At 46.7% G+C, this 16633-nt stretch overlaps 1 protein-coding gene across 1 annotated transcript in view; it reads right to left on the reverse strand.

Moving 5' to 3' along the window:
* The window catches only part of SETD1B (SET domain containing 1B, histone lysine methyltransferase), a 55600-nt gene extending 39441 nt beyond the window's left edge, over nucleotides 1-16159 (reverse strand). The window contains 6 exon segments of the mRNA XM_030025845.2: nucleotides 6505-7680; nucleotides 10436-10548; nucleotides 13742-14012; nucleotides 14513-14611; nucleotides 15087-15241; nucleotides 15556-16159. Coding sequence (XP_029881705.1) covers nucleotides 6505-7680; nucleotides 10436-10548; nucleotides 13742-14012; nucleotides 14513-14611; nucleotides 15087-15241; nucleotides 15556-15628 — 1887 coding nt within the window. The 5' untranslated portion in view covers nucleotides 15629-16159.
* Between the last annotated feature and the right edge of the window lie 474 nt (nucleotides 16160-16633).

Here is a 16633-nt window from a genome sequence, read left to right on the forward strand (position 1 = left end):
CCACATTTTCTCAGTGTCACTGCATGTTGCAACACATACTGCCATCCAGTAACTTGTCTGCATTCCCTTGGTCACTTTTCACAACCATCAGATGCGAAATGCAACTAGAATGATAATGGGTTGGAGAAACTGCGAGGAAAACGTGTCACTTCAATGTGAGGCTTCATGGCCTGCCTTTATGACATCTGAACATTCAATATTGTCACTGCTAAAACCTGAGTGTTGAAAAGAACAGAAAGAACTCTATAAGCAGCAAAAGGAAGATGCCAAGGGCTCTCTAACAGTAAATGGTCTGCAGAGCTCAGACTTGCAAATATTATTCCGCCATAATCTATATGCTATGGTTAAAACATTGCAATTTGGATCTAAGTTTCCAGAGCAGCAGAGCTTACAGAAACACAAAATAAGCAGTGCTCTACCTACTAACAAGCAATTTAATTATATATACCCAGTCCACCAGGAACTGAGAATTTACAGAAAGTCACTGGTGACAAAACGGAGAACAAACTGAGCTAGTGGCAAGAATATAATCAGCAACAGTGATTTATAAAAAGGGATGGCAATGTCATTTCTATCAGGTATGCAAAATGCAAAAGCCTCAAAGTCTTGGCCTGGTATGAGAGAGTGAAAGAACCACTCAGCCTCCCAACCACAGCCTGCTTTCTATTTTTCAGTTACACTCCAAAGCATTTCACCATTTCTAGCTCTGTTATCAACAAGAGACAAGTTCTCTCCTTCCACTGAAGTTGTTAGGTACCCAAAAAACCCAAACCATAAACAGTCAAGTATTTCCCCGTTTAGTTCCCGCTCCCCCCGATGAGAACACATGTATGAGGAGGTGCATCACCAGGAACAGCAGGTGAATCCTATGCAATTCTGCTCTGAAAAAGCAACTGTAAAAACTGACACTGGGCTTGTTACCTCTCACTGCTTCCTATATTGAACACATTTGGCTGGTCAAGCCCTCTGCATTGCTAACCACCAGTTTTGCAAGCACTCCCAAGAATCAAACTGGAGACAAATACAAAAAGTCAAAAGTCAAATACAGCTTAGCAAACACAAAGAGACTTCTCTACTTCATATAAATTTTTGTAGGAGCAGCAGGTTATCATGTGGTAAATTAATCAGAGGTACAAGGAAGCAGTCCCTGCCTGTGGTCTTCCAGTATCAGCTCCAAAAAAAACCCGTAAGATAACAAAACCCTGCATTTCCACTGCTTTGGGAGCCAGATATCCTCACCTTGGCCAGGTTATACAGGAATTGACCCTGAACCCTGAGCATCCTCAGGAAGGTGCAGGGCTGCAGTCCTGCCCCAACATGCTCCCTCCTCTGGGCATGAAGGCTGAACAGATCTCTGAGGTCTCAAAAGGGTCCAGTGTAGTGTCATATTTAAATCATCTTTTGAGGGATTTGTGTGCTGCCTTTCTTTTCTGAACAAGCTTAAACTCCACAAGATCCCCTGAAGTCCCTGTGGCTTCTCGCTGCTGTTGTGCCTAGGTCAGGGAGGGCAGCACTGAACCCACAGTTAAAGCAGCTTGCTCTCATTTTAATTTCACAGGTTTAGTATGGCTGGTAATTCACATGTAAAACCACAGCAGTCATCCAAATCCTTGCTGCCTGGGCATTGGCTGGCTGCCTTTCTGGAAATTCATGGTCATAACATATACCTATTTTTTGAGTTTCCATTAGGAACCGGTTCTGTCAGGCATGATCGCATTTGCAAGAGCTCAGGAGGCAGGAAAATTTGAAAAAGTGTTTATGAGACTGGGCATAAATCACAGCTCTCAGGTTTTTCTCCCTTCTTCAATTAAAAAAATACGTTCAGAGCAACCATACCCCACATCTACTCCCCCCATCTCCCTCCAGAAATGATGAATCCCACTCTGGCTGTAAATTGGATCCCAGGCGTACCCATATATATTATACATACATAACAGCTACTTACGGGCATAAGGGCTCTTGCACAGTTACTGTGGAAACCAAGGTATCAAATTTCCCGGCTGTTAAGACTCTACCTTCTCAACCTTAATGTGCATTTACCTTGAATAAATCACTTCTGCATTCTCCAGCCCAGAAACATCCTTTAGTAGAGTGCGTTTGGGTTCATCTTTAGGAGGCTCCATCTAACCTGCTGTCAATGTCCCAGGAACTCGGGGCTGCCTCCAACCCCGCACAACCCACAGATGGGAGCAGGGTACAGGAGAGAGCATCCTTCTGCAGGCAGAGACCGACTCGTTCCTGCGCAGCACAGCTCCAAGGGGCATCGACCACTCCTGGGGCAACCATGGCAGGTACTGCTGGCAGAGAAACCCCCTGCAGCTCCTCTTGCTGCCTCGACAGCATTGGGGCACCGCTTTTTCTCATAGGCGCTCGTGACAACTAAAGGTTGAACTTGGCTCTGTAGGAAAGGGGAACCATTTACCAGCTACTGAAACACAGCCTGGTCTGGATGGCGATGCAGCAGCATGGAGTGGCACAAGACATGATGCAGTGTCTTGAAGAGAATGTCATCACATCCTGCTAAGGCTCCGGAGGGAGAATGTGACACTTCAACATAAATTTCTTCCAGTTCTGGCCACGACCACACAAGAACCCAAAGATACTTCAATGCGAAGTGCAAATTCAGCCCAGATGTAACCTCAGGGACTTCAGCAGAGCTCACCATAGGGCTGAGCCTGACCCACCTCATCTATGTGTAAGCGCAGCTCAGAAATTCTCCCTGGGTAACTGTGAGAGGATCTGCTGCATATGCATAGCTTGTAACAGGGATGCCAATGCTGTCCTGTAAGAGGCACCTCAGCATCTAGCATGGCAAAAAACATTTACAACAGCTGAGTGAGACGCTGAGGGGTGCTGGTGACAGCAGTGGCTTTTGGGGTCTCTGTCGGGCTGCTGTGCACTGTGCAACTTCCAGTTCGCTCCCCAAACCATTTGATAAAATTCACAGTGAGCAGCAAGAGAACTGCTCTCACCTCATTCATGTTTCAGGATCTTTATTTTTATTATCATCTTTGGCATTTTTAAGGCACCCCACCACAGTAACTAGGTGCTTAGCCAAACTACCAGGAAGACAGGAGTCTGTTGATCCTTCAATTAAAAAGTACTTTTGTACTTATAAATCTGGAAAAATACCATTGTCAATCATACAGACTTCCTATTATACACTGGCTATGCACACAAACTAATACATTCACATAAACTGAAACATGAAAGGCATCATCAATATTACAAGAAAGTGACTTGTTACAATCCTGTCTGTCACCCTCCCCAGCACACATAGGCAGGGCCTCTTCCTGTAACAAGCCAAGCAAAAACAAGACCTGGCTCAAATGGGATGTCAAAACGTCAAACTGTACTTACTTAACCTTTGCACTTCTGAAACAGCAAAGATCCTGTGAAAAAGAAATTATTACAATTCTTTCCTTGTTATCTCTCAGGAACATAGGAAGGAAAGTTTGTATGTTACTACCCTCAAAAATTTTCCTAAAATAACAATGCAGCCCGGCTGTTTTCTCTCCTTGCCAACTTCTAGTTTCTTGAAAAAGCCCTCTCTGCCTTGTCTTCCAGGCTGGCAGGTTGTGCTGTTTGTAAAGAATCCCTTTTCTCCTCTTACCTCGTACTGCCCACATCCCGCTCTGTTCCACCTCTCAGCGCTCATCCCTTGGCTAAGCTTAGCAGGACTTTCTCTGCAGACCATAATCACTGCTCTGAGATTAGTCGGAGTTAGGTGTTGCAGACAGATGCACAGCCCTTCCTCTCCCACACCCAAACTCCCTGCCAAGCTCTGGCTTAGGAGTATCATACCAGATCTTGAAATCAAACTCCGGGGTCTTGCATGATAAATCAGAGCAATTGCTGGGGCTTGGCTGTACTTCCTTTACTTATGGCAAGTCTGGGGTGGTTAACTTGCCTGACGATTTGACAGCGCTTCACCTATAGAACAAATGTTACCATATTAGCAATCATTGACAAAAATTGTGCTTGTTTTGATGGGAAACAGGAGTAGGTCCTTGAAAAGCACCTATTGTCTCAGGAAAATCTTCCCTGCAACTTTGCTGGCATCCTTATGAATCCTGAGATTTTCCCAGCTAGAGCACCCGCCCAAAGAGAGCTGGCCTGGGGCTGCTCCAACCCTTGAAGAGCCAAATATGAAGTAAATAACAAGTTCAAACTCTCTGCCCTTTATTGCTTCCTTATGATACTTAATGAGCCCTCCCTACGCTAATATATCATTTCTGCTCCACTCCCCACACCACAGAGTCACTAGAAATATTCGTGTCTGCCTTCCCTCTGTTTTGCTGAAGGATTCTCTGAAGGACTGGAAGTTGAATAGTGGTATCACAATAGGCTGAAGCCGGAGGTTCAGCTTTCCAGCCCTCAGACAGACTCAATGCCCCTCTCTAACTCAGTTGGAAAGCTGCAGCTCAAATTTCAGCCTATGTTAAGTCACTGTTCAGCTCTGTTCCTTCAGCAAAAGGGAAGCCAGGAGAGCCTTTCTGTAAAGCAAAAAACTAGGGGGGGGGGGGGGAGAAGGGCGGGGGAAGGAAGAAAAAACACATGGAGATCGTTTTTTGTGCATCAGAAGGAGCAATGAAAGGCGCAGGCAACTTTTCAAACGTGCCAGAATAGCTTAGTGTGATCTGTAACCAAGAGGAGGGTTGAATAAACAGCTCCAACAACAAACATCAAACTTTTCTTGGGGGGGAGGAGACAATTAAGGCAGCAATGACCTGCATGGAGACCCTGCTACCACCTTTCTGACTTCTGCAGAGGATGGAGGCATTTGTATCATTTTGTATCATAGAACCATCGATGTGAACTTCTGACACCAGCACCTCATTAAGGGGAGACAAAGACTTAACATGGGCTTCAACATCAGCATGCTGCTGCCCCATATCACAACCTACAAATATAACATCCCAGCCAGTCCCCCAACGCTGATCTTAGCTACAGAAAGTGCCTGACCCCACATATCATGCTGGCATTTATCCATCTTCCTAAACATGCTCAAAATCAGCTGCAACCCTCTTTGCACGAGAGTAAGGACAGCAGATACAAGCCCAGAATGGCAAGGAGTTGAGGGATGCCTTCCTCATTTTTTTAGACAAACTAAGAGTATCCCCTCTTAAGCCTGCCAGACCGAGCTCAAGGAATGAAAACTCCATTCCTAATTAATACATCATCAGGTCCCACTAGCCAGGGACTCGCCTCCCAAGAGGGGAGCCTGGGCCAGCCTAGATGATGAATGAGACCTCAAGCAGCTGAATTGTTTCAAAGGTTAAACTGGCAACTGCAAGGACAAGCAGGTTTGGAAAGGCACGTAGAAAAAACAAAATATCCAGTACAGTTACAATTTTTTTTCTATTTAGCACTCAGACCTGCACTATGTTACTGCTGCAGTGCTTTTCCTCCAGTTAAGCACTCTGCAAACCCTAGAACTACAGAAGCAGCTCCTCCTCTCCTGAAATGCAGCCGCTTCTCAGGTGAAAACCTCACAACTGTAGACCACTGGAGGGAAATCCATTCTGCCAGCTTAACCCCAGCAAACTTTCATGAGTGAATTAAATTGATCTACCACACTTGGGACATTCACACAAGACCAGCCCTCTAGGATGGTTGAGGACCCCTTACTGCAGAGTTCTTGCACACCAGGGACAGCAGTTTTATTTGCTTGCATGACTATTATATAAGCTGAGGAGAAAGGGTCTGGCATTTGCGAAGACCTGTATTTTGACCATTCCTTGACACAGCAGAATAGGACCGACACATCCACTGCAGCAATACTCACACTTGTTGCAACAGACCTCCCCAACAGACACACCATGCAACGTAATTTCTGTCTGCTGGCACGATTCCACACTGTTAAGCTCTCACTGTCCCTTCAGCCACAAATGCCCCAGCAGAGGCAGCAAGCTCCACTCTATTATTGGAAGACTCAGTGGAGCACATCCCCCACAAGCCAACTACCTCCCCCTTTCAACTGAGCAAAGCGAGTATTAAAACCCAGCAACTGTCTCCCGTTCAAACCAGATGGCACAAATAGCTGGAGAGCTATCAAACAAAGTATACATTCAATACTTCGGCATAACATGAAAGCCCCGTTAAGCAAGTGTGTGCATACATACACACCCACGCTCAGGGACCAAAGCAATGGCAGAAAGTGCTCGATTAACTCCTCTAGTGGCTCAAGTGTCTGTCGACACTCAGGACATTTACACAGCATGAGCACTGGCCAAACTTCCGTGGCTTGTGCAGTCCTTGAGCTCTCCTGAAGCTATAAATTGCAGCAGGCTGCTATTATAAACAAGGAAAGCTGGAGACTAGCAAGTTGATTAAGACCATCACTTTGTGTCACGTCTAACTCATTTCCAGCTGCCTTGAGTAAAAGAAAAAGCCACCAGAAACCCTACGCTCCAATGACACTAAAAGAAAAGAGCGACTCCCTGCCCTGTCCAGCTCTGCACATATGCATGGAGCTTCATAACTCAGTTCCAGCTCACTTACCTCATCCATTTTTTCTGACGTCGGAGTCTGGTCACCAGGCACCATTTCTTTAGCTTCCGAGGTCTCAATTTTGGAGGTCCTGCTCAGCTGATCAATGGGAGTCATGCTGGCCTCCGATGTCCCCCGTGAATTCTGACTCAGAGAAGCCGTCCCAGGGATGGGCTCCTCGTCATCAGAGTCAGGTAACGGCGTTGGGCTAATGTCCTCCAAGCCTGTGCTGGAAGGGCGCGACGAAGGTGTCTGACCTCTGTAACCGGGCTGAGAGTTTGAACTGTACATTGGGATGGGAGAGAGCTGGGAAGAAGAAGAAGAAATAGGGCTACCTTCCATTCGGATCTCATTATCCGAGTCATGCTCGTTAAGAAAGGGTAACTTTGTTCTCTGCTCTTTTAAGAGCATCTCAATCCTTGAGTCTAAACTGTTATGCTGCATTTCAGACTCCATGGTGGGGGTGCCAGGGGTCTCACTTCTCTCTGGAGTCTGAGAGAAGGATGCTGTGCTTGGTTCAGGAACAGAGTTTGAATCGGGCAAGGGCGGAGGGTCCTCCTGTTTCTCCTTCACTGGGACAAAATCGATGTTAGTGGCAGTGCTGCTTTCCACAACCATCTCAGTGGGAGGTGGCACAGGTCTTCGGTACTCTGTTTCCCTGGAAGTTTGGGGAAACTGCTGCTCATCAGATTGAGGAAATACAGCTGGTGCTTGGTAGGGAGAGAAGGCAGATTTGTAGCTCGAAGAACTAGAGTGGCTCAGGGGAGGAGTGTGAGAGAACTGAACTGGCTCCTGCTGATGGGATTTGTATGTACTAAACTGATGCTCTGTCCCTCGGTAAACACCTGCCGAGTTATGAACATAGTGATGTCCTGGTCGACGGTTGTAGGCATCTGTAAATTTTGTTTCGTGTCTCCTGGGTTTGTACCCACTGTCCTGCCCAAAATGGTACACAGGCGTTGTCTGACGACTAGAATAGGTGGAATCCTGGGAAAACGGCGTCCCTAACCGTGGGGTGTGAGGTGTGCCTTGGGACTGTGGGGTAAATTGGCTGTACGAGTTTGGGGTGTCTTGCCGACAGCTGGAATAGGCTGTGTCATGGGAAAATGGCGTGCTACTGTTTGGGGTAACAGATGATCCCGCAGAAGAAAGGTTACTGTCTTTCAGGCGCTTCAGGGAATCCGTCAACTATAAAAACAGAAGAGAGAAAAGCACCTAAACACACACTTTTTAAGAGATATTTGTCTAATCCATTTGGTTTTCAGAGGAGTACCCAGAAGTTTGCACTGATTTCCACGGAAAAAAAAAAAAAAAGGTTACAGCATCCCTGAAAACACAAACCATTATCCATTATTAACAGTTCCCTTTGATTTAAAAGAAGGCGGCAAGCAAAGAGGAACTTGTCTATAAGAGGAGGAAGAAGAAAGCAGATACAACAGTATTGCTTATAAGCTATACCCAAGAGCATCAGGTGAACAGGAGACTTGCACAGTACTTTTAGCTAAGAGTTTCAATTCCTATCAACTATGTAAGTCTTGTCTAAATTGCAAATAGGAAAGATAATTACGAAAATTCTGATATACGAAATTATCAATTTATCTTTTTTGTGAACAAATCGAAACATAAAAATCAGCAAACTCCCAGCCTGCAACCAAACCTAGGCAGCAGGGCTTTGTGTTGGTCCAACTGAGGGAGCTGACGCAACACCCTCTCTACCAGATGTTCATCTGTAACAACAAGGGAGAAGGCTACAGGTATAAAAGGCACAAAAAGTTCTCAACTGCCAGAAACACCATTTTAAACCCCTTCCCAAAGACAAATGCTCAGGTAGAGCACTACTGATAATGGCATTTGAAACTGAAACCCTACAAGCCTACAGAACACCCAAGTAACTGCTCTCCAACTCACTTCACAGGCAGATTCAGGGGGTTTCTAGGAGCAGTCCTGCTCCAACTCAGACTCTGCTGAGTCATAACAGTGCCACACTAATCATCAGTGCTGGAACCAATTTTCCATAATGCAAAGCAAGAGCTCAGTGAGAATCTTCCTGGTAGCAAGAGAGGTAGGACTGAGCTCCAACTCCCCAGAAGCACACCAGGATAGCAAACTGGTGAGACTACAGGCTGGCTGCTCCTCTCCCAAGCACAGGTAGATAGAGACCCTTAAAATGACCTGCTTGAAACATGCCAGCACCATCAAACTCAAGCTGAGCTCTCACCTGCCTGCTACGCTCACACCCATCTCACCCACTCAATAGTGTGGACTTGCTCTTGGTGTGACCCCCTAGAGACCACAACCACATGGACATCAGGAAAGTTTCTTCCTCAACTGTTCTAAAATCCACAGAAAGGGTCAGGAACCAGCCACGTGCTTCCTGCTAAAATCCACATCTCTTCACCTTTGGTGTAGATGTGATATGGATTGTTTTTCAGTGGGGTTTGGATATGGCCTAGAGGCAGGGATTGTGGCTCACAGAACTGTCAGGTCCTTGCTGCTCTGCATGAGGTGGAAAGCAAATGTCAGGAGTTATTTTACTAAAACTACAACAGCAAACAAGTTTGTTGACAGATTTGAGTGACAAGAACATACTGCAAACAGTTAAACTTACCCAAAAAGCAATAATTTTGGTGGTAATTGGGAAAAAAATCAATTCAGGATCATAATATAATACATGAACACAATATCCTAGAGAAACAATCTTAAAGATAATCACAGCAGGGACTACTTTGGGGGATACCACCAATTAAGTGTTTTGCTGTTAACCCTGAAGAAGGAGTAAGAACAAATCTGTCCATTTTTATTTCAGATGTGTAACCAGCAGAAATGAAAAGCCAGGCCCTGCTCATAGCAGGGCTCCCAGCAAAATCATTACTTGCCTCCCTCCTGCCTTTAAAAACATCTTGCTGGGAGGTAAGGAAGAATCAATCTCTTTATGATTTTGTTAAAAGGATACTGGGGTTTTGCCTTGTTGCTGTTGGGGTGGTTGGTGGGAGGAGTATTTTATTTTTTCAGATCAATGGGATTTTCATGTTCAATGTGCAGCTCTTAGCTGTCCTGAAAACATCTGCCCACAGAATTAATGAACTTATGGCATTTTAAGAAGTCATAAGAACGCAGAGAAGTAGAGAGAAGGGGGGAGAAGAAAAAAATCTCTGCCAAATTTCTTCCAAATTTGATGCCTTGAAGTGGGCTCCTAAGTCACAATCAGGAGCCAAAGTACATTTAGACAAGCCAAGGGGGCTGACAACTTCACACAAACAGGCTTCACTTACCCTTCATCCTCTCATCCCAGTGGGGTTCACAGGGGAGCAGGTAACTGTACAAAGCCATCTAGAGAATTGTACCCTAGATATCGACGGACCCCTGGGAGCCCTCAGGAATTCTGTCCACTTTTATTAACAACTGATTCCAGTGACTAATTAAGATTCTGGAAAATTTATGCCACTATTCAAGATCAGACACCTTCCATCTTTTAGCCTTTAAGCAAGGCTGTAGAACATACACGCTAAGGATTACATACTGCAGACGCTAGGCCAAATGTACCACTGTAAATCATTCCCCCTGACTTCAAGGGAATAATCTCATCTCAGGGACAAATCTGTTCCAGTCCTAACTGCAGGAATTTCTAATGTTAATAGGGCACATACTGTCGGTTCTGTAGGTATTTTTCATTCAGAAAGACAAAAAGCACTTACCATGCTATGCAGACACCAGCATACAGATTAGCCACATGCACTGCATTCACAGAGAGTTACATTTGCTATGGCAATTATGACCAAGTTATATTTAAATGTGAATTAGTAACATCCACTGAAACTATGGCAAGACAAAAAAAAAAAAAGAGGCTAAATTAAAAGTGTTAAAACGCTAATGTTAATGATGCATTTGTTTGGAATTTTCTAGAAAGTTACTCTTAAAAAAAAACAAAACTAAGCAAACATACCTGGAGAGTTTCATTTACAGTTGGCGATACATCCTGTTCGGTGCCTACAGGAAGGGTCTGAGGAGTGTAAAGACCATTAACGAGCAGTTCATAGAATCGCATGCGGGTTTCACCTGCACAGACCACAATGGAAGAGTTCATTAAACAGAAATAACACAGCTGATGTAAAAATACGTATTCTCGACACCTGCATGACCCTGCTCCCACTCCCAGCCTGCTGCATCTACACAACAGAGGAGCAGGTATCACCTCTGAGGCTCGCAGGGATCATTTTTAAATAATCTGCTGGGCAAGTGAAGTCAGACACTCTCTTCTCCAGCCAAGACAAGGAGGTTTCTAAATCCTTTTTCCTCTTCTCAGCCTGCTTGGCAGCTCTACTCTTCACCATGCTTTCTGGAAAGCAGCAGTTTACCTCCTCTCCAAAATGCCAGGCAAATAGCTTGCAGATTTGAGAAGTGAAATTTTCACCCAAGGGACAAGCCTCTGCCGACACCCAGAGCCACTTCAGAAAGCTCTCCCAACACACCTTGCTAGTAGAAACTGGCTGTTATTAATGCAAACACGATGCATGGGAATTCCGAAGACAAAACCCTTAACGCTGCTTTTCCAAAAAGACACTGACTAATCGTTCCCCCCCCGGCCCCCTACTTTAAGGTGTGCTCAGCAGCATCCTTCGAAGAATAAAAGCCAGAGAAGCAAACTGTCCCATATATTGTTACTGAACCTTAGCCTTTACATTCCTGAATTCTACAAAGACCCAGTTTCTTAATATTGGATTTTTCATTACTACAAAAACCCAATCCTACTTATTTTGCAGTCTGTAAGAAATCTGTCATCAGCTTCAAGGGCAACAGAATCAGACCTCAAAACCGTCTCAATTTCACATGGAAGGATAAAGAATACACAGAAAAATGGACAGACCCAGCACCTGAGCCCAGAAAATGAATTCAGGCAAGATCTCCCCCGAAACAGGACTACTTTCATGAGCAGTTCCTGCAGGATCAAACCCCAAACTCCCTGTGAATCACTCTGTGCAATTTGAAAGCAAAGCACCCCTTAGCACGATTCTGCATACTGGAAAACACTCATTTATCTTGAATAAATGCTGCAGATGAGGTTATTTGGTTATCAAATCTCATTTCACAAAGTCTTGAGCCACATCCTCAACTATGTTAACCATTTTAGTTCAACTAAAGTCATGACAAAATAGATCTCTTCACTACAAGAGCTTGAAGAGATGCTTGAAACATTATGTTTGAAATATTAACACACACCACCACTCCATAAGACTACAATGCCGTGGATATGTAATTGTTAGGGTTACTTACATGTCTTCAAATAAATACAAAGTAATTGTTTAAAAGTTTCATAATTCTTTCTGGAAACTCAATATAATGCAGTAAAAGTTAAAATTTCATTTTCAAAGAGGTTTATGAATGTGAAATGATTCCTATCTATTTCTCTAAGGACAGGTAATTATTGTGTCCATTCTGTAGATGGATAAACTGAGGCAGAGAAGTTGCTTTAAACTAGCTTGTCTTAGATGAGGAGACTGGATATATTAGTTCCAGATTCCCAGGCCTGTGCTCTGGCCAGATAGATAAAACGACATTTTTGCTCCTAATACTTATTTTGCTAGACTATGAAAATCAAGTTTTTAACTAACCTTTCATTCTCTTGAAAAGCTGAATACTAGAAAGAAATGTTGAAAACTATACATATGTATTTTAATAATGTCCTAACCTGCTAATGCTATTTTAGGAATCACATTTTTACTTGATTCTGACAGACTATAGCACGCTGACAGTCTCACTCTTTAAGAATGAAAGAGATGCAACTGTGGAAAAAGAAAACCATTAGAAGCATACAGCTGGCAAACAAAACAAAACGCAATTTGAAACTAAGACTTCAGTGTTTTCTCCCAAGAAACAGAAGCATAAACCCCTCTCATTTTCCTGATGCACAGCTAACTTTCTTGAACAGCTGCCTGTTCAAGACTTGCAGAGTAGTTTATAAACGGAGGAGAACAAGTACGAATGTAGTACAATCAGCTTGTTTAAAATGCCTCTCATTAAGACGTCCACCACTTACGAGCCTGCTTTAGCTCACACTATTGAATCTGCAAATGGTTAATTTGCTCTTAAATGTAATTTTTACCTTCAAATTTCAAAGTAAGCAGGGGAAGGAGCCTGTCTGTAAAAATTAGTGATACTAGAATTTCAAAGTATACATATGTAAGATCAAGCTTGGCTCACAATATCAAATACTATACTACTACTGTGATACTTCTTCTAACGGTGACCAGTAATGTCAAACGTCCTACTATACCCTTTTAACACATGTGGCACACCAATTGCTGTATAGGTTGGGCACTAAATTGTTGAACCCTTTTAATACGGAACAAAAATATCAGCATTTTTAAGAAAATGGTGTTAACAGCATCCTCTTCCCAAGAAAGAGTGCAGCAAGTCAGTTTTAAACTAGAAATGCCATGTCTGCAATGAAGAAGTACAAGCAGCAACTGATCTACACCTCCTCTGCTTTAGACATTTTCTAAAACTCGGGCACATTTTAGCAAAGCCCTTCACTAACACACTTGGAGGAAAGAGAAAAGACAAAGCGGTGAAATGCGATGCTGTCATACTTCCAGAAATTTTATTGGGCTGCCTAGGGCTCGGGTCTGGGGCTGAGAGTTGGCTACCTCCAGGAGTGGGAGCTCCTGTCACTTTAAGAGACAGTCTCACACTTACACACTCACGCACACACACTGACAAGTGCTGCGTGTGCACTCTTTTGCTGCCAGCCTCGACTTTGCTGCTAAGTATCAATGAAATGCCAGGCATGCAAAGGACAGCACCCAGCCCCGCTGCCGCCGCCAGAATCCAGAGATTTGGGTCCCAGGAAACGCCCAAGGTTTGCCCCAAAATCCCAAGTTTGCAAAAGCCAGGTGCCACGGGGTCCGGCAGCCCTGGGAGGTGGCCGAGTGGGGCCAGCCTGGGACATGGAGATGGGGGGCACGGGAGGCCTCCAAGAGCAGGGGACGGGGCAGGGTGAAGGCAGGGGACAGGCAGGATGGCAGCATTTTGCAAATTACAGGGCTGTCTCCTAGCAACAGACAACACATTTGGCTCCACGTGACTTGCAAAGGCCCCAGAAACCAGACCCGCTCGCAGGGGGACAAGAGCACTCCCTTCGTATTTTTAATTGCCGGGCCCTTGCGATCTGCAACAGCCTCTCGTCTTGGGAGAGGGACGGGCAGGGGCACCGCAAAACACAAACGTGTGAGGCCGAAATGTGCCCTCTCACCTTTCGTATCCAGCTCCACGTGGATGATGTTGCCCATGACAGAGGTGTTGTGAAGGTGCTGGACGGCCTCCCGGGCACCCTTGACAGTGGCAAAGATCACTTTGGCAATGCCCAGGTGCTTCTTGTTCTTGGGGTTGTAGAGAATCTCCACCTCTTCCACTTCGCCGTATTTCTTGCACATGTCGGTCAAAAAGTTTTCGCGGATGTTGTCGTTCAGCTTGGCAAAGGTGACCTGCTTGGGAGGCACTGGCCCCACGTAAAATTCATCAATCTGGAAACGGGCACAATGTGGGGGGGCAACAAAAATAATCGTCATCGTTAACGAGCATGGGGGAGGGCATAAGGATGGCACGGGAGGGAGAGGGTTAAAGCATCCTGCAAACTTTGTGGAAAGAAAACTGCCTCCAAGGCTCTGGGATGAACCCCGGAGCTGAGCAGAGCCTCTGCAGCTGCAGCCGTTCATTGAAACCGGCTCCTTTCTGGGCTACAAATATGTATTTTGAGCAGTACTGTCAGCAGAGAGCCCCCCTCCACTGCCCCCCACCCGAGAAGCCCCCAAGACACAGCTCCAAAACCTCCAAGTGATCTCATTAGACAGATGCACTGATTTCTCCTTATCTTTATAGACTGTTACTGTTAAACAGTCTGCCAAATAATAATGTTAATAGGAATATGACTGTCATTTAAACGGTCCATTAAACTACTTGGAACTGAAGCTTCACTCCCAGATAAACAAGAATACAGAGCTAAACCCAAAAGTCAGGGCAGTACCTTGAATTTGGGGACAGACAGCTCCAACTCCTTAGTTTTGGTCCATATTCGCCCTATTCTGGGATCCCTGACACAATCCACAGGAGCGATTCCCGAGTTCTGGGAGGAGGAGGAGGAGGAGAAGGAGGAGGAGGAGGAGGAGAAAAAGCACAAAACCAGCAATAACAGGGCTTGAAATTTAAGACACAAATAAAAGAAAAAATAAACCCCAAGGAAGCACGGGCTGTCTCAAGGGAAGGGGAAAGCACACACACACACACACACACACACGTGTCAAATTGCAATACTGCTGGGAAACGCACACAGATTGGAAACACAGAAATAAAGCCGCAGGTTTGGGCTCCTTCTCGGGCTCCTGACAGTTGAATACAGTGTGTCAGGTGGCAGTAACTTTGGTGGCTGTATGTGTGTCCCCCAGACCCCCCTCCCACACGCATGTGCTACCACAGGGATTACCACGACCCGGAGAGACCCCCAGCCCCCAAAACGCCGGTAAGACGGAGGCGGGCAGGCGCGGGGGGGGGGGGGGCATAACACAATGGGGGAAACCCACGACCCCCCCCCCCCCACTCACAGGCATGCTGAAATGTTGCCCATCGTAACGGTAGAGTTTGTGCTGTCCTTTTTTCAGAGCCGGGTCAATAATCAACTTGTAACTTCTCCAATGGTGATTTCTTTTCTCGACAGAAGTGCTGGCTTGCGTGCTGTTCTCCATTCCGTTGATCCAACCTGGACGGGGAGGGGGGGCGGGGGGGGGAAGGAAGGGGGAAGGGGAAAAGAAAAAAAAAAAAACCACACGGAAAACCATAAAGTTAAAAAAAATATTCAACAAAGACCTCTTCGTTGTTTTTTTTTTTTTTTTAAACGAGCCGCCCGCTCTACACACCCAGGCAGGGAGGAAATCCACCGCGAAGCGAGCCCTAAAATGGGGGAATTGCCAGCCGGGTCCCCCCCTCCACCCCAGCCAGACAAGAGGCAGAGAGGGAGGAGGAGGAGAGGAGGAGGGAAAAAAAAAAAAAAAAAAAAAAAAGACCCAATCTCACTTGAACTCTGCTTTTTGCCATGATCTTCAGGGTGCTTGGCTTTTTCCCCCGCCTTGATCTCTCGGAAAGACATCGCGCTCGGTGGCCGATCGTCTCCGGGCGGCGAAAGGCGAGCTCCCGTCTCACATGGGGCCGGTTACCGGCGCGGGCTGGCCGCCAGGCTCCTGCCTCCCGTTTTCGCGAGCCACCACATATTGTGTGTGCTCGCTGCTGGCGGCGGCGGCCTCCCACAATACACCGCTGCGAGCGCCGCGAACGCCTAACCGCCCTCCGCCGCCTGCACATTCACGGCGGCCGCGCCGCGCAGCCCCCGGCCCGCGGCCGCCCGCCGCCGCCCCGCCGCCGCCGAGCGCCGCCGCATGGGCCGCCGCCGGGGTGGGTTTATTTTTTTTTCCTCCCCGCCCCGGGCTTAACGGCATGCGGGGGGGTGAGTGGAATCTGCCCGCTGCATTTACCTTAGCGCAAACTGTTTCTAAACAAGATGGACCTATAGGTGGGACAAGTTTTTTTTTTTTTTTTTTAGGGGAAGACTTCGGCGAGCCCGGACCGGGCGGCCGCGGGCGGAGCCCGCCGCCCTGCTGCGGCTGGGGGGGATGGCGGCGGCGGAGGGGGGCCGCCGCCGCCGCCGCACGGCGACTACGGAGGGAGGAAGAGAGGGAGGGGGACTAAGGAGGGGAGCAGTTTTGCTTATTAAAGGTCCGGAGCCGGCGGCAGCCAATCAGCGGGGAGCTTCCATTTTGTTTTAGGTATTAAAGGCCGGGCGGCGCGGTCCCTCCGCCGCTCGCCGGGGCGCGGAGCCGGGCGGAGCGCGGCGGACGCATGGCGCGAGCTTCGCTCGGTCCGCGGGGCCGCGGCGGCTCGGCCGCGGTCGGGCAATTGGCTGGTTAAAGGCAGCGGGGCGGCCGCAGCCAATGGGCGAGCAGCTTCCATGGGGCTTGAGTTATTAGACGGCGGTGTAAAAACATCCTTCAGCAGACAGCTAAGGAGAGGCCAACAGATCAGGCAGCCATTTTTCTGCAATGGAGCGAAATGGCCAACTGGGCTTTTCCTTTGTTCCAAAAGGGGGATCCGCCATGTG

Source organism: Aquila chrysaetos, chromosome 9 (genome assembly GCF_900496995.4).
Source record: "Aquila chrysaetos chrysaetos chromosome 9, bAquChr1.4, whole genome shotgun sequence".
Taxonomy (NCBI): Eukaryota; Metazoa; Chordata; class Aves; order Accipitriformes; family Accipitridae; genus Aquila; species Aquila chrysaetos.